This window comes from Mus caroli, chromosome 14 (genome assembly GCF_900094665.2).
Source record: "Mus caroli chromosome 14, CAROLI_EIJ_v1.1, whole genome shotgun sequence".
In the NCBI taxonomy this organism is placed as follows: domain Eukaryota; kingdom Metazoa; phylum Chordata; class Mammalia; order Rodentia; family Muridae; genus Mus; species Mus caroli.
In genome coordinates, this window is record NC_034583.1 from 24,517,266 (window position 1) to 24,542,926 (window position 25,661).

A 25,661-nucleotide genomic window follows, 5' to 3' on the forward strand; every position below is an offset into this window, starting at 1 on the left:
AGAGAGAGAGAGAGAGAGAGAGAGAGAGAGAGAGACTTTTGGATCAGACTAGGATTTGCTTAGCCTAGGTCACAAAAGAAAGGCATAGCAGGTAAAGACAGTTTATCTTGCCTTGTTTATGAAAAAAGGTCTTGTGACTTTACTCCCTTGAGGATGTACAAACAAGACACTTCCTCGTCTTTCTGATAGAACAATAGTTTCATGAACAACACATGTACAAACACAACAGATGCTGTGTTGCACCTTTCAGGAGGGGAGATTCTGAAGCATGGCACAATGTCACAGGCCAGGAAGAAACGTTTGATGAAATAGAATGTCAGTTACAAAAGGACAAATACTGTCCCTTTCCACGTATTTGAGATAGCAAATGCAGAGTATGGGATTGCCAGGAGCTGGTGTCAAGAAAATGATAAAAATCCCTAATAACTATATGCACACATGTGTATTTTTTCCTCTGAATATTATATATGACAGTTAAAACCATCTCAGTTGTCCACTCAGTATAGCTCACCTGTACATTTATACAACATCCCGGTCATGGTTCCAGCTGCTACTGTGTTGAGGTCATCTTCTGCACCCCGTGTTTTCTCAATGATAACACCAAAAGCACTATAGAGCAAAGCTAAAGCAGAAAGAGACAGCGATGAAAGTTAGAACAGTCATTGTCTTAGGTAAGCACACCCAAAGACAAACAGAACCATCTCTGAAGCACTGCTTTAACAGGAAAATTCTGGCAACAAATAAAATGTTCACCAAGAACATCTGCATCACTGCAGGGATCCAGAAAGGGATTTTCCATTATAGTCACATAAAAGGTAGGAAGATGCCAGGCCATGGTGGCACATGCTTTTAGTAGGGAGACAGAGGCAGGTGGATCTGAGTTCAAGCCAGCCTGGTCTACAGAGTGAGTTCCAGGAGAGCCAAAACAAAAAAATAAAAACAAAAATCGAGGAGAGCCCTCATTTACTGATACATAAAATCAGGCACGTGTGCACACAACTGACTGGCTATACAAAGAAGGGGTTGTGAAGACGCAGAAGAAATGCTATTGCTAGAAAGTATTACTGCAGAGTCTAAGAAAAACATCTCAAATTTTACTTATGCTGCCCATACTTTTAAAAAAAGTACCCACATATTTCTATTATAGAAAAACACTGTAGGCAACAGTGACACACACCTTTAATCCTAGCCCTAGTGAGGCAGAGGAAGGAAGCTCTCTCTGTAAGTTAGGGATCAGCCAACTCTACATGGCTCAAAAAAGCCAAAACCAACTCTAGCTATACTTGCCTTCCCAACATTCCATCAAGCTCAGCCTTGCCAGCTGTCTGTTGTAGAACTTCTATACTTTTTAAAAAAAAATTTATTTTTTATATATATGTAAATACACTGTCGCTGACTTCAGACACCACAGAAGAAGCATCAGATCTCATTACAGATGGTTGTGAGCTACCATGTGGTTGCTGGGATTTGAACTCAGGATCTTCAGAAGAGCAGTCAGTGCTCTTAACCACTGAGCCATCTCTCCAGCCCACGAACTTCTATACTTTTTATGAAAATGATCACATAGATAACATTGTGACCAGCCACATCATATTACAATGGAGCACATGGTAACCACCACAGTGATCATCTATTGCTTCTTGCCTAAAACTACAGGGCTTTCTGGAATGCAGGATTTCCAGGGCTAAAAATAAGTAAGTTGTGATGTAGGCAGAGGCTACTGAGTTTCCTAAGTATATAAGCAATTACAAAAGAACAGAGGAACATGACTTGTGTGTACAGAAGGTTGTTTCAGGGTTGTAGACGTAAGCAGACCATCAAAGCCATCATTTATCAAAGTACAAAATGGGAATTTGGCTTTCTGGTATGAAAATGCACTTTCCAAATTTCATAACAAGTTACAATAGTGGCCTTTTGTCTTTTCAAGTTTGTTCCTTACTCAATCTGCTATAAGTAGAAAGAGTACCATTAAGTTCAGCTTGTCTAAAACTGATGAAAACTTTAGATGGTAACGTGTGTGCGTTACAAGTAGATTATAAATCACTAGCAATCAGAACAACAAACTATTCATGGTCAGTGTAATGAAAGTACCTGGCTCTGACTAAGCACCATTAAATCAGCCCTTGTCTACAACTGGGAATGCTTTCCTTATCTACAAAAGAGTTACTGCAAATCTACAGATGAACTCACTAAATCAACAGGCTATTAGGAAAACAAAGCATAAAGTCTGACCCGGTCTGTTTGTCTGTCACTACAGGACTTTGTCTCACTACAGGACTTTGAACCTTCCCTAACATGTATAGCCCCATTACTTGGACATCTTTTAGTTGAAAACAGGATTTTACTTAGCATACTGTTAGACAAGAGCATTTATGAGTCTTTTCACAGATGGTAGTTACAATATTTACCTGAGTGGACTTAAAACTTGTTTAGCCTAGAACCAGAATCTTGGTTGACCAAACTGCACATTGTTTTTTTATATGAATGACTTACTAGCTGGGGATACGGCCCAGTGGAGGACTGTTTGCCCAGCATGCCAGGAGCTCTGGGTTTGTTCCCCAGGGCACATCTGTAATTTCAGAACTTGGAAGACGGGACCAGGAAGATCAGAATCCCAAGCTTCTCAACTACATAACCAAACTGGGCTACACGAGGTATTGTCTCAACACAAAAGATTAATCGAACAAGATTTATACTTACCCAGGGAGCCTAGAGTATTAGCCCAAAGTGCCCCTTGCCTAGTCACCATATTCAAAATCCTACCAGGGAAGAATGAGAGAGAGAGAAAAATTGTATTTAGGATCGCTGCTTCTCTAGTATTCTTTTTTTTTTTTTTTTTTGGTTTTTCGAGACAGGGTTTCTCTGTATAGCCCTGGCTGTCCTGGAACTCACTTTGTAGACCAGGCTGGCCTCAAACTCAGAAATCCGCCTGCCTCTGCCTCCCGAGTGCTGGGATTAAAGGCGTGCGCCACCACGCCCGGCTCTAGTATTCTTATAAGCCATAGTTATAGCTATTTAAAATATATAGGCCCACGCCTAAATGATTTTTGGAACTTCAAGGTACACCTTAATACCACCCCAGATTTTAATAAATATGGTTGTTACTTTATATAAGTGAGGTTTATGATAGTAAAGGCACAAAATTATTTAGGACAGATTAACTACAAAGGCTTTAAACAGCAGCCTGAAATGTATTTACAAACTGATGATCTGTGTTAAAACAATGTCACTGTACCTGTGACAGAGTGGTTTGACATTCTTTGGGAAAGGGAATACATTTCAGAATACTAAGTAGGGCCAATGGAAAGGACATGGGTGTTAGAATGCAAAGCAGAACTGAAGAGAAAGGAAGAGCACACGGAGAAAGCACTGTCTGCTCCCACACTAGAACTAAGCAGTCAAAGCGAATGCTTAGCACACTCTCAAGGAAGCAAAGTTTCGTCTTACACCAGAGTCACAGCCCACCAGAACGGCGACACAGCAACCAGGTGAAGACCACACATTACTCTCCCAGCAGTGTAACACCATCACAGGAATGTGTCTGGGATGGCTGACTACTACTGGATAACACACTAAGAACTTGGTAGAGCTCTCTGGGGATGGTCTGGCGGCACATTTCACTTCCGTTTGTGAGCCTTTATCTACTTCTCACATTTTATCACCTGCCACTTTCCCACAACTCTGCAAGGCAGAAAGTAGACAAAGTTTTTACTCACGATCACAAAATATTAAGTGGCTAAACTACAATTTTGAAGTTATACACAACATGTTTGGCTATAAATTCTATCCATTTCCAATTATTAAATGCTGCTTCTCAATATGGGAAGATGAGAAGATTATGTTGCTATTGTTTTCAAAAATGGAATATAGCATTTTGTTTAAGAGACTTCCCACTTCTAAATTCATTATAAATATTGGTTGGGGATTTGTTTCAAAATGATACAATAGAAGAAACTGGGTGACTGGCCAAGGCTGAGGGTTGTTGTAGAAGAGTTAGGGTTCACAGGTATTTATTACAGTATTTTAGCTTCTCATACTACAAAATCTGCATTGTCAACAAAGGAGTTCATGCAGTAACAGCAACAGAAAAACCTGGCAAGCCTCTACGGTTTCCTAAGGCCAACTCCAGCACGTCTGCTGCCACCTTCTGGCAGGACGATACATTCACAATTCAGAGATTAAGAATGCTTAAGTACCCGAGTCTGGGCAGATGGCTCACTGGGTAAGTGGGATAGCTAGCTCCTGAGAAAGGACACCTTAGGCTTGGCCTTCATATGCACCCACTCATGTGGACATCTGCACACTTGCACATACATATATAATAATGATCTTGGAATTGTAGAAATTCCATTTAAGGGGCTGGTGAGATGGCTCAGTGGTTAAGAGCACCAACTGCTCTTCCAAAGGTCCCAAGTTCAACCACATAGTAGCTAACAAAATCTGATACCCTTTTCTAGAATGACTGAAGACAGCTACAGTGTACTTACATAAATAAGTCTTTAAAAAAAGAAATTCTAGTTGAGTGTTTCTGTCCCTCCCCATTTAAGCATGTCAGCAAGAGGCTAATAGATCTAGCTTATATCACCAAGTTCTGAGTCCTACAGGCCCAAGAACAATCAAAAATCCCTATTAGTAACTCAACAATTTAAAAATATAAATTTGCCATATAAATTTGGAGAGCACATGTAAACCAAGAAATCAGATTGGGGTTGTACCAGTTAAATGAGGACACTAACCAAAATCTACACCCCCGCAAAGCTAAGACACAGTAACTTGGTTCCTTATGTTTTGAAACCAAAACCATATATTAAAAGAGAGAGAGGTGGTGGTGGGGGTTGTTAATTATCTAAGCACTTTATTAACACCAGACCCCAAAGCAGTGGTTACTATGCAAGCATCTAGACTTACTGTACATTTCTTGGTTTGGACCAGGCCATGCTCTGGGTTTCCTTCAATCCTAAACGAAGACCGTTCATTGCCCCGAATGCGGCCCCTGGTGGCAAATCATAACAATTCATTAAAAAAAAAAAAAAAAAAAAAAAAAGCTTCTTATTAAAAATAATTCTGGTTGTTTTTTTATATAATGAGAAATGCAATACAAGCTTTAAAAATGAAAAGAATATCCTAGTTACTTTTCACTTTAAGCACCATTAACAACTTGGATTTAAGGACATTACAAATAAAAATATTGGGGCTGGAGAGATGGCTTAGCATTTAGGGGTACTGACTGCACCTCCAGAGGTTGTGCTTTCAATTCCCACAACCACATGGAGGCTCACAACCATCTGTAATGGGATCTGATGCCCTCTCCTTCTGAGTTGAAAGACAGCGACAGTGTTCTCATACATAAAATAAAATAAATCTAAAAATAAAAATTGTACCTGTCATGCAACATCCTCCAATGGTAAAGAAAGCTAGTTCAAATCTGCCTCGGGTTTTATTAGCTCCAGTTGGCAAAATAAATTCATCAGTATCCTAAGGGTCAAAAAGGAAAACCAAGATGAGTGCTCCCTGAAGACCTGGACAGCTGTATTTTTTTCCTATTTTTCTCTTTTAGTTTTGAGACAGTATCTCATTATTTAGTCTAGGCTGGCCTGGAACTCACAATTATCCTGCCTCAGTTTCCCAAGTACTTGGATTACAGGTCAAATTTTCAAAGTAGTTTTGAAATAAGTAAACAACCAAATTAATACAAACTCAGATATCAAATTCAAGCAAAAGTAAAATTGTCTGCAATAACAGCCAACACATAAAAGTGATGTGACAACTTCTTGGATGTCAACTGGTCTACATATGGAACTAGCTGAAACCTGAGCAGCTGGCTGGGCACATCTGTGATTTTTTTTTCCCCCCAAAATCATTTAAAGTAGGAAGAGCTGCTTTTAATCTGGGATCTTTAAAAGTGGAAAGATTTACCTTTATTCTGGGCCACACCTTCTGGTGGCAGCGTCTATAAATTAAAGGACATGAAAGATGGAAGCTTGCTCTGCCTAACAAGTCCATTCCTTCATTGGCATTAGAGCCTTCTTCCATATTCTGGCATATACTGAAGACTAGTTGAGACATCAAGCCATACATAGATTGAACAACTACTGGATTCATATACTTTCTGTTGGTAGATAGCCACTGTTGGCTAGCTGGATTACATACAGCCTGTAAACCATTTCAATAATTTACACACACACACACACTCATTCTAGAAATTCTGTCCCTCTAGAGAAGCCTGACTAATGCAAGTGACATGAGTATAACACACTGGATTCTTTGGAGGGATTTACTCCATCTATTCTTTCATGGTATAAGTCTGACAAGGGCAGAAGGTAGCCACACTCTTTGCCAAACTATCACAGTAATAATAGTCTTTAGGATACATACTAATATTTTCTCCTCTGAAACCTCTTAAGCTGGACCCCCACAGTTCAAACCACCCTCAGCACTACTGTCTTCCATGCTCCAACTAGTAAGGCCCATTAACCCAAGCTTAAAGCATTGATTGAGCTGCTTTTCTGTCCCAAAGTCCACATTCTTCCAAAGAAAAACATGGTCAGGACTATCACAGCAATACCCCAGTTCCTGGACCCATCTAATGTCTTCGGGTTTCTATTGCTGTGAAGAGACACCATGCCTATGACAACTCTTACTGGGGCTGGGATACATACATTTCAGAGGTTTAGTCCACTACCATCACAATGGAAGCATGGCAGACAGATGGCCCCAGAGAGGTTGATAGCTAAGACTTCTACACCTGGATCAGTAGGCAGCAGGAGGGAAGTAACTAGGCCTGGTTTGAGCTTTTGAGACCTTAAAGGCCCACCCCTGGCAACACATTTCCCTCAGAAAGGTCACACTGTCTAACAATGAGCCCACTGGGCCACTGTCATTCGTGCTACCCCATACTCACTATAGATAATGGTCTGGTGGACAATAAAAAATTTCTGTTTGGTTATTTTGTATATCAGAGATGCTTCCTGAGTTTTCAAGGAATGAACTGATTTTAACTTACTCTCAACCTCTTGTTTTTAGAAATGTTTTATTTGGCCAGAAAAGGTAAAATTCAATTCAGAAATAGACAATCAAAAATTGGAAATAAGAAGGACAAGCAAGAGTAGCAGCCTACACTCCTGTATATCAGTCACTGTGAACACCAGATGGGCTGGAGACAAGTGTACAGCTGCCACAGACCCTCTGGATCCCTTTGTCTACGTGGAACGGGTCTCTAGTCGCAGGCGGGCAAAGCGTTGGATGGAATGACAGACAGATGTACACAGGAGAGGTTGTGTAGAATCTGAATGTAATTTGTCAAATCGAGCATCAAACTTTTTATACAGAAGAAAATAAGGAAGTTGGGTGACACACCAGCAAGGTACAAAGAGGTTACTGGATTCCTACATAAAACAGAGGAATGCAAACACAGAAGGTCTAACAGGAACCACCTGGGATAGAATTCATTGTTAACAGCTGGGATCAACAAGAGCTCCACCTAAGATTCACTTAATCTTAGAAGCCAGGGTCAAGGGCTTCGTGCCCTTGCCATAGTTCCTATTTTAGTGTATTGTATAGTCCACCTTCCCCTTAGGCCATTGTAAATATGCGTGTATGGGTGTAACTCAGCTATCTATAGTTCTAAGTATCTATTCTGGTTCCTCTTTAGGTCTCAAACTTCCTTCTTCCTAGATGGTAAATTCCTGTGTAGGGCAATGACTTAGCTTTTATTCAAAGTGATAGTGTAATGCCAGAGGCAATTCTGAATGTCACTGAATAGCAACATTCTTCCTGAATTCCAAGCCCATGCTCTGCTCAAGGACTTTCTAGGATTGTTGGAACACTGGTGAAGGTTTAGCTATATCAGAATTCAATCTTAAAAGGCCCTTATAATAGGATAATACTAAAAGAGAGCACGTGGATCCATACATCAGACTAACGTGGGAATGGAATATTAATGTATGGGTCAGAGAGGATGCCAGACTCCAGGAGGTGAGTTTCCATGAAACTCTTTGCCTCGTGAGTAGCTTCCAAGCCTCTCGGCCTGTCAAGCTGACTTGACCAGAGTGTGTGGCATTTAGCCACTCATATACAATCAAGGTGACAAATACGCCAAGACACTGCATCCAGGGGTAATATCTGAGATGCTCTTACGTGTGTATTGCTGACACTCTAGGACACAATGGTACTAAAACACCAGCAAGCACTAGTGTTACAACTATGTAGAAGAGAAAGAAAATGGGGACGAGGTATCATTGGACCGGAGATAGTTACCAGGCTACAATTATGTGAAATCTTTATAATTTCAAGCTGACAACAAAATGTATGTTGAAAACAATGAAATTTTGTTTTTACATCAGTTATTCCTGAGATTTGTAACAGGAAGACTTGCTACTTAAGTTAATTTAACAATCTCAAGGTGAATGTAAGAGTGACTAGTAAGTCACTAAGTTACAACAAAAAGTAACGAGTAAGAGAAACTACAAAGAATGCCTCATATGAAGATGAGTACTATTTAAGGTGTCTGTAATCTCCAGGTTGGATTTGTATCTAAGAGTAGAAGTGCCAGGTCATAACTGTTTCCCATACTGTTAGACAACACCAAGCCTTTCCATAGCAGTTCTAGCTTTCTTCTTTCTGAGAGGGGGCAACTCTCAAGAACCTAAGGCTCAGGCAATAGCGGCACACACCTTGAAATGCAGCATTTGGAAGGCAGAAGCAGGAAGATTTCTCTGACCTCAAGGGCAGCTTGATCTACAGTGAGTGAAAGGGCAGCCAGAGCTACACAGCAAGACCCATTTGTGGGGTGGGGAAGCTGTGGTGGAAGGGGGCAGGGAGGGAGAAGAAACCCACCCATCCACTCAAAACGAAATGTCAACATCATCATTCTCAGTTTCTACGAAGTGAAGGATCTTCCTGCCTGCGTGCTGGGAGTGCAGGTGCACCACCATGCCTGGTATCACTTGACATTCCTACTAGCTTCCCAATCTCCTTTCTGTATGTTGGTATATGTAAGGTAACCTTTCACCTATGACTATATTTAATTAATGTGATTTTTAGACATTTGTATAGCTTCATGAAGACATAGTTATACAGATCCAATGCAATTTTATAACTGATATTTTTTTCTCTTCAATGTAAAAATTTCAAGTCATTTTCAGATGTTTCAGACATATTTCCCCCCGCTTTCAGGCTGCCCTGTTGCCATTTTCTCTTATGTTTTTGAGACAGGCTATCTCCACGTAGCTCTGGCTGCCCTGGAACTCAACAGACATACACCGGTCTCTGCCTACTACATGCTGAGATTTAAGGAATGTACCACTATGCCCAGGCCTCTTGTCTCTCTCTTGATATTGTCTCAAGCATACAGAAAAACTTAAATTTCGACTAGATTCAACCGTCACTTTTCCCCTTTATTACTTGTCCTCTTAGTGGCATAGCAAAGATGTAGTTTTTAATTTAGTCACAACCACTGGGACCTATGATTTATTCTAAGGGGCTCACAACATTACCTGTTGATCTGAGTTACCACTGCACATGGTGCGAGGTTCAATTTCACTCATTTGCACATTCATTCTAGTTGTCCGTATCATTTCAGAAAATGCTGATGTCCCTGTCTTCATTGCCTTGACACCTTCACTGAGAAGCTGACTGCAACTGAAGTGAAGGCTTACTTCTAGTCTCAGTTCTATTGCACTGACCCACACATGCCTTAGTAACTTGGCATCAGTAAAAGGTTTTAGGTTGATAAATCATCTCATTCATTTATTTTCACAAGTATCAGGTCTACGAGTTTTACACAAACATATTGATTTTGGGATCTAATTGCCAATTTCAACTCCCCACTCCCAATACCCTTAGGATTTTGATAGGAACTGCACTGAATCTGTTGGTCAGTTTAGAGACTGTTGCCAGTGTATCAATGCTAAATTTCCCAAGATGACGGAATATCTTTTCATTATTTAATTCTTTTTTGTTTTTTTTGAGACAGGATCTTTATACGTAGCTCTGGAATATTTCCCTAATTTTAAAATGCTCACTGCTATTGTATAGAAATAAGATTGATTTATATCTATAGATCGTACATTCTACAACTCTGCTAACTAAATTCATTTATTAATTTAAAAAGGTTTGCTTGCTTTTCTTCAAATTTTTGTAGTTAAGATTCTTTTTTTTTCCCCAGAGAAGATTTCTCTGACTAGCCCTGGCTGTCCTGAAACCCACTGTCATCATAAGCCGGCTTCCACACCAGCGATCTGCTCCTCTGCCTCCCAGTGCTAGGAGTGAGGGTGTGCACCACTGAGCAGCTCCCTCGTCTTCTCCCAAAGACAGGGTCACAGCATATTTATGCAGCCCCAAACTCAGGCTCCCCCTGCCTCCCAAGTACTGGGCTTACAGGCATGCACCACCAAGCTTCAGCAAATTCCACTTAGTATATACTGTATTTTTAGCTATCCTGCCTAGACAATTCTGAGAAGTAGAGAATGGAAATGCCTGTATTGCCCCTGATCTTGAGGAATCATGACTCAGTCTCTTATTGTCAAGAATGACATTAGCTGTGGATATTCTGTGGATGTCATTTAATAGGTTGAAGAAGCTGTGGTGGTGCACACCTTTAAACTAGTAAAAGCTTTATCTTACCTGAACGAGATAGCGTGGATCCACATTTAAATAAGGAGACAGGGGGTTCATACCAGTCACTAGAGAAAAAACAGAATGTCACATCACAACAAAATCCATGCAAGGATTTCATATAGGACTGACTCAGCTAACGGTTACACATCGTGAAACTCAATGAATGTAAATTTTCTTTGGGAATTAGGCCTTGCCCCATGCCCTACATTTGATATTGGCACTAATATCAAATCATAAAACTCCTAGAAAAGTTAGCTTAGCTAAGTGTTATTCCTGTTTTGGTTTATGTTTAACTTCCTTTTTACATTTATACATTTCCTTTAGTTTGTCTGTGTGTGTGCTAGTGTGCACGTGGAGGGCTCACTGGAGTCCCTTCCACCTACCTGTTTGGTTCTAGGGATTGGACACAGGACACCAGGCTTGGCAGAAAGTGCCCATACCCACTCCTCTCCACCCATGTTTGTTTGTTTGTATGTATGTATATGTGTATGTAAAAAGCATGTATGTATGTATGTATGTATGTAAAAAGCAGTTTCCTTAACTAGCATAACAGCCAAGTATAAGCAGTTTCTCAGGGAAAAGTGGTTGGGTTAGTTTGGTTTTTTGTTTTTTAAAGATTTATTTATTTTTATGCATGTGAGTATACTATAGCTGTCTTCAGACACATCAGAAGAGGGCATCAGATCCCATTATAGATGGTTGTGAGCCACCATGTGGTTGCTGGGAATTGAACTCAGGAAGAGCAGCCAGTGCTCTTAACTGCTGAGCCATCTCTCCAGTCCTAGGTTTTTGATTGTAGAAAAGTCTATCAAAGCAGTTCGTCCACATCACATTTCTAACAATCTTGCTAACAGAATCTCTTTACTATGGCAAGGAGAATCCCTGTTTTCACCCAGAGATGAAGCTTAATGGAATAGTAAATACAAACTTTCAGGTTAACTTTAAATCTACCAACTTTGAAAACAAAAAATAACCTAGCAAGAAAAATTAATGTTCATAGATTTTAAATATACTATTTGGGGACCTTCTGTATCTTGGTTGATTGCTCATAAATGTATGCACTAAGCATGATTCTATTGATCAATTCTAAGTCCTGTTATTTCAGACTTCCAATTGTTACACAAGTATCCCATCTCATACCAACCATTTCTTACTTTCTCTTAACCCTTCAACACACTTTCTCTGTAGAAATTATGAAATCAGCCCTAATGGCTTCCATCTACAATTAGATCAAATCTAATCCCCGCTTCCTTGCTTATAAAAGATTGTATTTGTTGCTGTTTTCTGCCTCTCAACTCCTATAATCAATCTTGTATGAGTTCACTCCCTTGCAACTCTAAAACTGACCTAATAGCTGCTCAAGGTTTGTTCTGTCTCTCAAGCACTCGTTGCTAAATTCAGGTCACAGCTCTAACTTCAACTCCCAAGTTGTTTTCTCTAACCTGTTCTCCAACAACCTTCACCACCCATCACCACCACCACCATCTCAGGGTCCTATTTCATTTGCCATGACATCTGTCACTAACTTCTGTGTCCTTATGTTACTCTCCTCAGTAGTATATGTACTCTGTCACCTTAAGTAGTGCCCTTCATTTTATGAAACTGAGAAATCCTAAGATACACATAAATTGTGTCCTGGACTCAAGTTTTGACAGCAGACATTAGGGTTATCAAACGGCTTTCTGTATGTTTTTAAGTGTAAAGGTTTTACTTAGAGGATTAGCAAGAAGAAACATTCACTTTAGTAAAGGCTATTAAACATTAACTCCCAAGCTCTACTTATCCAGCTGAATATCCATAATTACAAAACATTAAAAGCCTGAAAGATATAGTTAGGTGATTGAGAAGGGCCTACAGGCTGGGTATTCATGCCTCTGCATCTTTGAATTTGCTTATATCGCTTTCAGAATTTGGCTTTTTTCTTGTTTATAAATTTCTTAAAAGTTTCGCTTGCGAGCCGGGCGTGGTGGAGCACGCCTTTAATCCCCGCACTCGGGAGGCAGAGGCAGGCGGATTTCTGAGTTCGAGGCCAGCCTGGTCTACAGAGTGAGTTCCAGGACAGCCAAGGCTACACAGAGAAACCCTGTCTCGAAAAAAACCAAAACCAAACCAAAACAAAAGTTTCGCTTGCTTCCCAGCTCCTTCTGATTTCCTGAATTGTCTCTCACACGCACAAAGAACGAAAAATGTTTTCGCCTAACTGGTTTAGAAATATTTAAAAGCCGTGAGAAAAAAATCAACAGCGCGCTTGTTAATTGGAATGTTTATTTCTAGAACTAGGGTCTCCTAACAGGGCCAAGCATACAGAAAAGCATGTGACGAGAAAAGACGGGACGGGGCACTAAAGAGGAGGACATTTTGTGTTTCCTCTCGAAACTAGGTCACTAAAAGAGCTTCCCGGGGATTTACGATCCCCCAAATTCGTTCAGCCTTGAAACCCGATCACCGGCGGTGAATCTCGTAAAGACGAGCAGGAAAAGGGACAGGAACGCTACACATTTCTAGCTGTCCCAGGAAGGAGTCAGAAAGGGGAGCAGGCGAGGCCCGATACTCACGCGGGACGCCGGCCAAATCAGCGTTCGAGTAACCCGCTCCTCCCGCTCCGAAGAAGCCAGCTAACCCGCTGGTGGATTTGTTGCTACTTCCTCCGCCACCCTCCATGAGGTCGCAGCAAACGGCGGTGGGCTCGCCACCACCACTTCAGGCCGGGGACGTGTGCTCGGCCGTGGCCGCGACAAGCAACAGCGGGAAGACCCGCGTTGCTCCTGCCACCTTCACCACGCTGACCTTCCGGGCGCCGGCTCCCGTGAAGCATCGCACTTCCGCTTTACGGCTGTGTGCGGCCCGGAAGTGGCAAGCGGGAGACGGCTGCTTTCCGGTGGTGGGAAAGTGATCCTGGAGCCGGAGCCCGAGCCCGAGCCCGAGTGGAAGCGGCACGTCCCGGGGCTGGTGGGCTCCCTGCTGCCGAGCGGAGGCAAGCGGCTGCGCAGCGAGGGTCTCGCTCGAAGGCCCGAGGAGTGGCAGCCTCCAGAGCGGGCCGCTGTGGAGAGGGAATGGTGCGCGGCGCGCCGAGAAGGAGGCGCAGTCCGTCCCTGTCCGGGTTAGTGAATGAGGCTCTCCGCCCGGGCCGGCCCGGGGACTGTGTGCTGCGGGTCCCAGCATGAGTGCGGGCCCCGGCTGGGAGCCCTGCACGAAGCGGCCCCGCTGGGGCGCCGCTGGAACTTCTGCGCCGACTGCCTCGGACTCCCGGAGCTTCCCTGGCAGGCAGAGGGGTGTTCTCGACCCCAAGGACGCTCCTGTCCCGTTCAGGGTTCCACCGTCCTCGCCAGCCTGCGTCTCGGGGCGGGCGGGACCGCACAGAGGCAACGCCACCTCATTTGGTACGTGGGAAAAAAAAATCTTTGTCCTTGTTTCAGTGTGAGGACCAGGAGACTCCAGTCACTCCTAACTGATCTTGTTTCCACCACTCTGATGACCCCGATGTTCAATCGCTAGATGCCACTCCAATAAGAGGCGCTGCAGTTTTTCTAGTGGCATGTGTGGTGTGGAAAACTTAGTTGGACAGGTGCTTACCGGACCTCCCCTGGATACTTTCCTCAGCTTGGATAGAGAATTTGCCCTGTTAAGGAAGTCTAGTTGTGTATGTGAACCAGAAGGGCGCTTCAGTCTCCAGAAATCGTAAATAAAGTTGTTGCAGTATATACTCAGTGAGTGCTGACTTCCCAGAGTGCAGAGCTGTTAGCCTTAGCTTGCTGGATTGTATTTGTCCCTGGCACACGATGTTGAACACGAGGAACTTGGTCTCTTCTTTCATACCTTGAAGTCTGTGAGGAGAGATAAACAATAGCACAAGCACATATATGACAGAGAGTAATGGATGTTGTTCGTGCAGGAGCCATTGTTTTGGTAGGAGTTAAGTATACTTAATCTAGTTATGGTAGTCCAGAAGGTTTGGCACTTACTGTGAGTACTGGAGAAGAAAGTAACGAGGTACTTCAGATATGCAGTGGGTGCGTAGAATCAACGGTGGAATAGTGAGAGATGGGCTGCGAAGAATTAGGAAAAAGTGACCCTACCCTGCTGAGTAAGTGTGGACAGTACTAAGGATTTTGAATTTTACGTTTTCAGGGCAGTGAGAGGCTATTAAAGAGTGTTCAGTTGTGTGAAGGGGAGGGGTAAGACAAGGACTTGGCTAGTCTTGTTTTCTTGAACTGACTGTATATGGTTGGTGTATGGAAAATGGAAAAGAAAACGTGGTTGAAATCTCAGGACGAAAGGAGTTGGTCTAGATGGGAGATGCTTTATACTTAGACTCTGCTTTAGGAACACCAGCCTTTTAGGAGAGGCCTGAGAGAAATGCTCAGTGAGGATGAGAAAAGTCTACTGTTCTTTCACGCAGAGTCAAGAACATTGCTGAAAGCATGCATTGGTGCGCAGTGTAAGAGCTGGGCAGAGACCAGGGCAGAGAGTGGACTCTTGTCTTTCTTGGGAACACTAAGAAGCAGACTTGAAGTAGGTGTTTTGTTGTTCTTGTTTGTTTGTTTGTTTGTTTTGAAACAAGGACTCATTGTGTAGTCCCATTTGGTCTGGAGCTCAGACCTGCCTCCTAAATACAAAAACTAAAGGGACTTAATCAGGTACATTCCTGCCTCTGGCCTGATGCGAGTCTTGAAATAATAGGATGTCCAGTATAAATGAAAGAGGTAGGTATAATATAGCTAGAAGGAACAGCGTACCTAAATGCTGTTGGAACTGGAACATGGGGTTGCAGAAGACTCAGGTGAGTTTGCTCTGGATGAACTTAAGTGCCATTTAAAGGAATTAGATTTTATTCTTATTTAATGGGCCTCTGGACGCTTTTAAACAAAGTAAAAGAGTGCCATTTGGTTAATGTTTTAGAAGGATGGGTTAAGCAGTAGCTTTTGGGCTTTTAAAACTTCAGGCCACTGTATATTTTTCTGGTAAGCAGTAATAGCTGTAAATTTGTACCAAAAATGTGACATATTTATGATTGAAATATTTCATGAAATAACATCCTTATTATGTGTAATGTGTGTAATAGATTCTTATATTTTCTATTGTTCCATTTGATAAATGCTTGTCATTTTTAGTCTGTAAAACTTTGGGTTAAAGAAAGTTCATACTGTAAACAGAGGGACCAGTTTCAGGAACTGTAGAACAGTTGCCCAATAAGTGAAGTACTTAAGGGTATAAGCAATGAATGGATTTTAAATTTAGGATGTAGATTTCAGAGAACTTGCTCTAAAGGAGCAGGAACTGAAGAACTATAGATAATGGCCCTGACTTCTGTGACTAGATAATCTGCAGACTTACTAACTTTATTTGCATGCTTGCTGGGAGCTGTTGGGGCTACCAACTTTTTCTCATTAGTTGGACCTTAAGTTTTCTGCCAAAGAGAAATCAAGGTAACATCCACACATGTGGTATTTTTTGTGTACCTTCCAAAGCACTGGTGAACAGAAACTAAGCCATTGTTGCAAATCTTAGAATTCTTTCTAGAACTTAGTATTTAAGTTTTTTACATATAGGTATCCTAGAAGTGGGTGGAGTAGAGAAAGCCTATTCAGTATCTTTTTGTTTTCATGGATATATCTCATACATTGATTGACATCTCTGCTTAGGCAGAACTCAGCATGCTTTTCACATCTCTGATGGCAAATGACTTAACCAGATGGGTTGCTATACGAGACTTTCTGGAAGTGAGGTGCTCCTTGAAAATGCAGGTGGATTTTACTGTATTTTATGTCCTTTGTGTCTATTTTTAACTATGTGGATCACCTCATTGTACCACAGTGGATGGAAATGAGTGTGAATGATGTACACAGAGAGTAAATCAGAATCATCAGAATCAGGTCAGTTATAAAAGAGATTGGATTTAAGTGTTAGGAAAGAATGTATTTATTGATTAATTCTTTTGTAGCCTGGACACAATGTTTTCTATTATTTTTGTATTTTTTTGAAGATTTATTTATGTATTTATTTTATGTGAGTACACTTTTGCTCTCTTCAGACATCAGAAGAGAGCATCAGATTCCATTACAGATAGTTGTGAGCCACCATGTGGTTGCTGGAAATTCAACTCCGGACCTCTGAAAGAGCGGTCAGTGCTCTTAACCACTGAGCCATTTCTCCAGCTCCTTATTTTTGTATTCTTACTAGTACATGTACTCCTCAGTAGTAGAGAACTGCATTCCTAGGTAAGGAAACAAACTCAAATAACTTGACCATAATAATGCTGATAACTAGATAGAGAGGACTCAGTCTGGAACTGAAAGGGCTCACCTGTGTTGTCCTAGTTAGGATTACTAGTTTGTTTGTTTGTTTGTTTGTTTGTTTTTTCCGAGACAGGGTTTCTCTGTGTAGCCCTGGCTGTCCTGGAACTCACTGTGTAGACCAGGCTGGCCTCGAACTCAGAAATTCGCCTGCCTCTGCCTCCCGAGTGCTGGGATTAAAGGCGTGCCGCCTCCACCGCCCGGCCTGGGTTACTATTGCTGCCATGAAACACCAAGATCAAAATTGGCTGGGGGCTTGCTTATCGTTTCAGAGTCTTAGCCGTTATTATTATGTCCAGGGCATGGCACTGGAGCATTAGCTGAGAGTTTTCTGCCTGATCACAGGCAGCTGGAGACTCTGAGCCTGATTGATGTATGTCTTTGAAACCTCCAAGCCAAGCTCCAGTTATACACTTACTTCAGCAGTACCAGACCCACTCTAGCAAGGCCACACCCCTAATCCTTTTCAGATAGATCCACTCCCTGATGATGAAGCAGTCAATGTATGAGACTATGGTGACCATTTGGATGCAAACCACCACAAAGATCCTAGCCATTGCAGCCTCATCTAATCTTAATATTACAGAAGAAGTTTTAAATTCTGATCCAGAAAATAGTGTTTTGGTAGTTTGAAATTTGAGGATTTTCTGACTATACTTTGTATACTTGATTTAGGTTTAGAATCCCATACTTGGAATGCTTGGGGTAAGAGATGATTCAGGTTTTGGAGTTTTTCAGATTTTGGAACTTTGCATAGACCAAACTGGTTAAACACCTCTAATCTGAAATTTTTAAAATCTGAAATGGTCCAAATTAGCACTAGGGCTCACAAAATTGGATTTTGAGCATTGAATCCATCTAATGGAATTAAATAGAAAAGATAGAACTATAGAAAAAATTTCATCATCTAACTCTTTATCCTTGGACGACTGATAGTTTATTTGAAGCCTAATTTGTAGGAGACATAAAAAATAAATCACAGAGTGGTACGTAACAAGAAAGATCTATGCAGATTACTTTTTGTAATGGAAATCATTTAAAGAATACTAATTACATTTTTTTTTTTTTAGTTTTACTGTTTTATTCAAAGTATATGATACTTCAATACTTTTGTGGAAGATAGAAATTATCTGAAACTCAAATATGTGCATCTCAAGTTCTCATACCTGAAATATGTTTCACTTATGTTTTTATCTCAGTGATGGATAAATTATTTAGGCCTGTATCTGTTTTGTTGATATTATATTACTTAAGGTAAAACAGGAAAATAAGAATGGCTCTATGACTTAAGTTTAGATTCTTAATATTCCTACTTAGAAAACAGCTAAGAATGATTAGGGTTTAATACTACAATAGACGCAGTTAATAGACACATTGAAAACCACCATGTGTATTTCTAATGGGTTTATAAAATGTGATTTATATTTGTTTTTACTGCATCACCCACTCCTGAGCTCATTATTTTGTTTTCTGCCTCTGATCATGTCCATTTGGTCATTTCTTTGGTATCTAAAATTTAGTATTTCATAATCAACCTAGTCATATTTTTCCCAAGACCTAATTGGGGAAATACCACAGTGTTATTATGATCATTCAGGTCTTTTAAGCTTCAAGCTTGAAGTCTGTGATGACTATATTAAATTGTACTTATCTCAAAAGAAGTTATTTTTGTGCTTCAGCCAGTAACTTTTCAATTTAGTTCATTATTAATATATACACACACATTACAGTTTAGAATTTCAGTTCCTTTCATTCTTCTCTCACACTTAAAGATTCCAAATTATTAGGTGGGGATGTGATCCTAGGATTCCCTTTTTGCTAGCCTTCTTGTGATCTGCTGGGTGGTTGAGAACTACTGACCTAGACAGGTAGCTTTCTCACTGGTTTGTGTTGATAAGCGCTCTTCTTAGGCATTCTGGCTCATGGCTTGAAGTCTGACTTCTAACCCTCTTTTTGTACTTGTGTTTCTATGGGTCCTTCAGGATGCTTTCTGTGATATGGTCTTAGATGACCTTCGAATTATATTTTTTTATTCCTTTCTCAGTTCTTTTTATTTCTTTGCCATTGTTACCTTTCCTTTTATGTAGCTGCCTGTTTAAATTTCAAAGTAAAATTCCAGCGCTACCTCTTTCAAGAACTCTTAACTGATTAGTACCACTTTTTCTTATCTTGACTTTTTTTTTTTTTCTGGAAATACCTAAATTCAGGTCAAGTCCTCTTTTAATAATAATTAAGGACTAACATTTTTCTGAGCATATATCACAGAGTGCCCTAATCCTCTTCTCCAATTATTAATAATTTAAACCTCACATTAACCCCATAAAAGATGCTGTTAATGTGTATACTTTATAAGTGAGATATCTAAGTCAGAGAAAGGTGGTTCTTTGTTTGTTTGTTTTTTTCTTTACATAGTCACAAAGGAAGCCAGTGAGGCAGACAGGATTTTAATCCAGATGTTCTGAGTCTGGAGCCTGTGATCCTAAACAGTTGGCTGTACAGCTCTCTAGGGGGTATTTTCAACTCTGTCCTGACACATTAGTTCTTCCTGCTTATCTCTTTTTTATTTATTTATTTAAAAATTTATTTATTATTATACATAAATACACTGTAGCTGTCTTCAGACACACCAGAAGAGGGCGTCAGATCTCATTACGGATGGTTGTGAGCCACCATGTGGTTGCTGGGATTTGAACTCAGGACCTTCGGAAGAGCAGTCAGTGCTCTTAACCACTGAGACATCTCTCCAGCCCCTGTCTTATCTCTTAATACTTGAAGTTGGAAAGAGTAGCTATTTTTTGTTTAGCCCACAGAGCCTAGCAAAAGACCTTATATATATAGTAGGCTATATATGTTTTCTATTTGAAAGAATTTATATGCATATATATATATTTAATTTTTAATTTTGATTTTTTTTTGTAGTTTTCAAACAAAAGACTATTACCACTTGGATGGATACTAAAGGACCCAAGACAGCTGAATCAGAAAGGTATAAAAGACATTTCTATATGGAGAAATGACTAGCATATTGATGAAGTTGTTTTATCTTGCCTATTTTTTGTTTTTAATTTCTTTTTGTCTTTCTTCATCTATCCTCATTAGCTTTTTAAAGTTTAATTATTTTTCAGGTTTTTTTATATGTAGAGACCCTCATTTATTTGTGAGATAAAGAGATAAAAGAAATAGTTTCTGACTTTAAATCGTTTTTGTACTATGTGCAGTAGTGGTTACAGACACAAAACACATACTTACTGCTTCATGAGGAGAATGCATTAGTGAAGGCATGGGCAAGTAGAGCCATGACTGGTGGCTAGCATATAGAAGAGACCGGTCACCAGCTTTGCCTGGGCCTTGAAATAGGACATAGAGGCGACCTTAGGATCTGAAGGAGAGGTAACTGTTTACCAGCCCTGGGGAGGGCACTGTGTGGACAAGTGCGCAGGCGCAGAGCAGTGTACAGTATGCTGTGCATTTAGGTCATCACAGGGCAAGCGTCTCACTATGGCGGTGCTCAGTACTTTAATCACTTCTCTTTCTATCTTTTGTAATAAATTGGTTTTAGTTGTTTCTGTTCTCTTACAGTAAAGAAAACAACAATACAAGGATTGACTCCATGATGAGTTCTGTGCAGAAAGATAACTTTTACCCACATAAGGTGGAAACATTGGAAAATGTTCCTCAGCTAAATCTTGATAAATCACCCACAGAAAAGAGTACACAGTATTTGAACCAACAGCAGACTGCAAGTATGTGCAAGTGGCAGAATGAAGGGAAGCATGCAGAACAGCTTTTGGCAAGTGAGCCTCCCACGGTGACTCCGCTACCAAAGCAGCTTAGTAATGCTAACATTGATCAGTCACCCCACACTGATGACCACAGTGACACAGATCATGAAGAAGACAGAGACAATCAACAGTTTCTTACACCTATAAAACTTGCAAATACAAAGCAAACAGTAGGAGATGGGCAAGCCAGAAGCAACTGTAAGTGCAGCGGATCTTGCCAGTCTGTGAAAGACTGTACAGGCTGTCAGCAGGAGGAGGTGGATGTGGTACCAGAGAGTCCTTTGTCAGATGTTGGTGCCGAGGACATTGGAACTGGACCAAAAAATGACAACAAATTGACTGGACAAGAAAGCCTAGGTGATTCGCCTCCATTTGAGAAAGAAAGTGAGCCTGAGTCACCAATGGATGTAGACAACTCAAAAAACAGTTGTCAAGATTCAGAAGCAGATGAAGAAACAAGTCCAGTCTTTGATGAGCAAGATGATCGTTCCTCCCAAACAGCAAATAAACTTTCAAGTTGCCAAGCAAGGGAAGCTGATGGCGATCTTAGGAAACGGTATTTGACTAAGGGAAGTGAAGTTAGATTGCATTTCCAATTTGAAGGAGAGAATAATGCTGGGACCAGTGACTTAAATGCCAAGCCATCTGGAAACTCTTCTAGCCTTAATGTAGAGTGTAGAAGTTCCAAGCAGCATGGAAAAAGGGATTCTAAAATTACAGATCATTTCATGAGAATTTCCAAGTCAGAGGACAGAAGGTAATCCCCTCGCCCTCCCTGTTAGGAGCATCCCTCATAGCATGCTGCAGTTTTACATTTTGTAGAGGGAATTAAGAAAGTGATCATTTACAGTAAATTATTTGCATTTTTAGTAACAATATACGCTAAACTAAATTTAAGTCTAGACTTCAAAGTATAAATTCTAAAAAGCAGAAGCAGAAAACAAGAAGTAATGTTTAATTGGTAGTCAGGTTTAGTTTTCATCGGCTTTGTTATGGAGTTTGTGGGCATTATTAAAAGATGAAACTATTTTGTTGACTGTAGTGTTATTTAGCATCCATTTAGGGCTTTTATCTCTAATGCTCTGACAGGCAAGCATGTAATACTATATTTTAGAAATGAGAAACCTGACATTTGGGGTGAGGGATTTCACTGAGACCCTATAACTGGAGATGATATTACTCAGATTTTTTTTCATGTATATTTGAATATGTATTTTTGCTGTTGTTCCATAAGGAATTTTCTAAGGTATTTTTTGTAACTTATGATACTAAGTTTACTTTGTTGAAATGGTTCTGTGAAGTACTGATTCTATGATCTGTGACATCTATGAGTCATTTCTGTTTTTAAAGGTGATTTGTATGTTGGAAGTTTCTTTAGGCTATTGGAAACAAGCTCTGGGGTTTTAAAATTGTAAGTCTTCCTTATAAAGCAAGTTTGGCACACAAAGGCAGTAATATTCTTTGTAAATTTATGCATTCATATTTAAGAAAACTGAAACAGTAACTAGCTTGTGACTGAATATATTTGCCTTGACCTTAGAAAAGAACAATGTGAAGTCAGACATCAAAGAACAGAAAGGAAGATCCCAAAATACACCCCACCTAGCCTCTCTCCAGAGAAGAAGTGGCTGGGAACTCCTATTGAGGAGATGAGAAAAATGCCTCGCTGTGGGATCCGTTTGCCTTCCTTAAGACCATCTGCAAGTCACACAGTGACTGTTCGGGTGGGTATTGCCTCTTACCCAAGAGACCATGTGCAAGTCACACAGTGACTGTTCGGGTGGGTATTGCCTCTTACCCAAGAGCAAAGAGTCTTCTACTTCTTCTCTTTCCACTTGATTATAGTTTTATACCCACTACATGTTAGGTATTGTTATTTTGTAAAACAAAAAAAGTTCAGAGTTATTTATGGTTCAGAACATTTTCCATGTTTGCTCTCTTATTAGATCCTTCTGAGCATTCTCCATTACCACCTCACAGGTATTCAGACTCAACACGTCTAAAACCAGTTTCACTTTTTGTTAAGTTGTGGTAAAATATACACCATATAAAGTTTGCCACTGTAACCATTTTTATGTGTGTGATTCAGTGACATTAAGTGTGTTACAGTGTTGAACAACCATCGCTGATACCCATTTCCAGAACTTTCCTTCTTCCCAAATGGAAGACATTCTATGTCAATAAAGCAGTAACTCCCCATCCCCTGCTTTGCATCCTGAACTCCTTTTGTATTTATGGCTCGCCCTGCCCTGGTTGGTTTCCTAGGGTCTCCAGTGGAACTAGTCACATACTGCTTGGCCTTCTAGACTCTGCTTTGAAATCTCAGGGGGATCATCCACCATGACTCTACAACTTTTGTGGTACACCCATATAAAATCAAAACCATGGACAGTGCCAAGGGCTGTTGCTTTTTGGGAGCTGTGTGGAATTCCCCTGAACTATAGAGCAGCAGCTTTGAATCCTCTGACTTGGAAAAACAGTTCCTTGGTGACCTTGTGCAGGCAAGAACTCTAGATCTCTTCCCCAGTGACTGTCTTGGAAAGTCTTTGAAACAAAACCTTTACTTTTTATTTTTATTATTTTATTGTTAGTCTTTGAGGCTGTAACAAGTGAAATCTTGGTTGGGAAAGGCCTTACAGGTTTTAAGAAGCCCTCAGATATTTTTGTTGTCCAAGTACAAAGTACTTGGCATTTTTTCAGTGGTGATAATCACTTTAGGAACAATACTTTTCTTTCACCACTCCTCCCCGACCCCCGCTTTTTTCCCTAAACTATTAGCTTTTCAGATCTTTTTGTTTTCTAGTCTTACTATAAATGTAGTTAAAAGCAACCATGATGAGCCGCAGCACAGCTTCATTGTTCTACTGCCTTAACGTTCTTTCATATTTGACAAATCAGTCTTGCCATTTAAAACAGCCTCAGAGAAAGTTTTAGCAGATGGGTAAAACATAGGCAAATCATCTGCTAGAATGCAACACAAATGACTTCTAGTCTGATTGAGTTCTTATTTCTGAGACTTCATCAACACAGCATTTACTGTCCACATTCCTATCAGCATTCTGGTCTTCTGAGCTACCTTCATTACTTATGGCCTGTTTATAGCATTCTAAGTTTTTTTTCTAGCTTGTTTTTTCAAACCAATCCCAAATATTTCTGAACTGCATCATGAGATACTGTACAGAGTCTGCTTCTTGGTACAAGTTTCCTTTTGTGGTCAGATTTCTGTGACTATGACAAAACACTTGAGGTAGTAAACTCATAGGAAGCAAAATTTATTTTGGCTCAGGGTTTCTGGGACGCAGTCCATGATTGCTTTTGTCTACTGCTCTTGGCCTGTGACTACCTAGTACATCACAGCAAGAGAGCATGATGGAGGAGGTTTCTTTATCTCTTGGCACTCTGAAAGCAAAGAATTGGGAGGAAGAGGTCAGAGACTTACTTCCACTAGAACTGGTCTCAAAGGTTCCAATACCTTCCATAGTACCAGGGCCTGGGTACTAAGCCTCTACTACATGGTCCTTTGGGTGTTCCTCTGGATCTAAATGAACAGAAACAACACTATGTGACTATTGCCCTCCACCCCCAGTTAGCTTCTCTTTCTTCCTTAGAGTTCAGCTATGCTGTTATAACCTTAATAAAGTCTTTCTCAGCTCACCCTATTGAATCTTTCTAGAATAGGTCGGTATAATATCACATACTGCTCATTCATAGCATATTACATTTTAAAATAATTGTTAAGCGATTATTCTCTGCAGTGAACTGTAATACATGATACCATTGGGGTGAACCTTGAAAACATTCTGAGAAATGAAAATGACAGACCCAAAATCCAACATGTTGTGATTTCATTTATTTGAAATACCTAGAATGAAATGAAAACCTTATGTTTTTCCTCAAAACTTAATGCTTATTGTATGTTTACATTGGCGTGTTCATACACATATATGTGTATATGCCAGGTTCTATCTTAAGTCTGCTGGTGAAAAAATTTAAATACATATTCCTCAAGAAATTTAATTTCAGTGAAGGTAAAAACATGTATTAGGGCTAGGGAGATGACATAATTGGGAAATGCTTGGCACATAAGCATGAGGACCTGTGATTGGATCTCCAAACTCATATAAAAACCAGGAGAGGGCTAGAGAGATGGCTCAGTGCGGCAGACACTCTGGGCTCCTTTGTCTGCGTGGAACGGATCTCTAGTCGAGGGTGGGCAAAGTGTCGGATGGAATGACAGATAGATGTACACAGGAGAGGTTGTGTAGAATCTGAATGTAATTTGTTAAATCAAGCATCAAGCTTTTTATACAGAAGAAAATAAGGAAGTTGGGTGACACACCAGCAAGGTACAAAGAGGTTACTGGATTCTTACATAAAACAGAGGAATGCAAACACAGAAGGTCTAACAGGAACCACCTGGGATAGAATTCATTGTTAACAACTGGGATCAACAAGAGCTCCACCTAAGATTCACTTAATCTTAGAAGCCAGGGTCAAGGGCTTTGTGCCCTTGCCATAGTTCCTATTTTAGTCTATTGTATAGTCCACCTTTCCCTTAGTCCATTGTAAATATGTGTGTATGGGTGTAACTCAGCTATCTATAGTTCTAAGTACCTATTCTGGTTCCTCTTTAGGTCTCAAACTTCCTTCTTCCTAGAAGATGGTAAATTCCTGTGTAGGGCAGTGACTTAGCTTTTATTCAAAGTGATAGTGTAATGCCAGAGGCAATTCTGAATGTCACTGAATAGGCAACATTCTTCCTGAATTCCTGAAGCCCATGGTCAGCTCAAGGACTTTCTAGGACATTGGAACACTGGTGAAGGCTTGGCTATGTCAGAATTCAANCTTAAAAGGCACTTATAATAGGATAATACTAAAAGAGAGCACGTGGATCCATACACCAGACTAACGTGGGAATGGAATATTAATGTATGGGTTAGAGAGGATGCCAGACTCCAGGAGGTGAGTT

At 40.5% G+C, this 25,661-nt stretch overlaps 2 protein-coding genes and 1 non-coding gene across 3 annotated transcripts in view; 1 reads left to right on the forward strand and 2 right to left on the reverse strand.

The window, feature by feature from the left end:
• LOC110309276 (mitochondrial import inner membrane translocase subunit Tim23) overlaps positions 1–13,424 on the reverse strand; it is a 22,103-nt gene extending 8,679 nt beyond the window's left edge. Inside the window, exons 1-6 of the mRNA XM_021181843.2 lie at positions 13,173–13,424; positions 10,624–10,682; positions 5,382–5,475; positions 4,909–4,993; positions 2,701–2,759; positions 512–622 (exon numbers count right to left, since the gene is read on the reverse strand). Of these exons, the coding sequence (XP_021037502.1) occupies positions 512–622; positions 2,701–2,759; positions 4,909–4,993; positions 5,382–5,475; positions 10,624–10,682; positions 13,173–13,278 (514 nt within the window). The 5' untranslated portion in view covers positions 13,279–13,424. The remainder of the gene's footprint in view (positions 1–511; positions 623–2,700; positions 2,760–4,908; positions 4,994–5,381; positions 5,476–10,623; positions 10,683–13,172) is intronic.
• LOC115029277 lies at positions 3,369–3,565 on the reverse strand. Its single transcript, XR_003834854.1, has one exon. It is a non-coding gene; the product is annotated as a small nucleolar RNA SNORA74 (small nucleolar RNA).
• Positions 13,425–13,475: 51 nt separating the features above from the next.
• The window catches only part of Parg (poly(ADP-ribose) glycohydrolase), a 101,459-nt gene continuing 89,273 nt past the window's right edge, over positions 13,476–25,661 (forward strand). The window contains exons 1-4 of the mRNA XM_021181844.2: positions 13,476–13,997; positions 19,830–19,896; positions 20,490–21,449; positions 22,233–22,416. Coding sequence (XP_021037503.1) covers positions 13,778–13,997; positions 19,830–19,896; positions 20,490–21,449; positions 22,233–22,416 — 1,431 coding nt within the window. The 5' untranslated portion in view covers positions 13,476–13,777. The remainder of the gene's footprint in view (positions 13,998–19,829; positions 19,897–20,489; positions 21,450–22,232; positions 22,417–25,661) is intronic.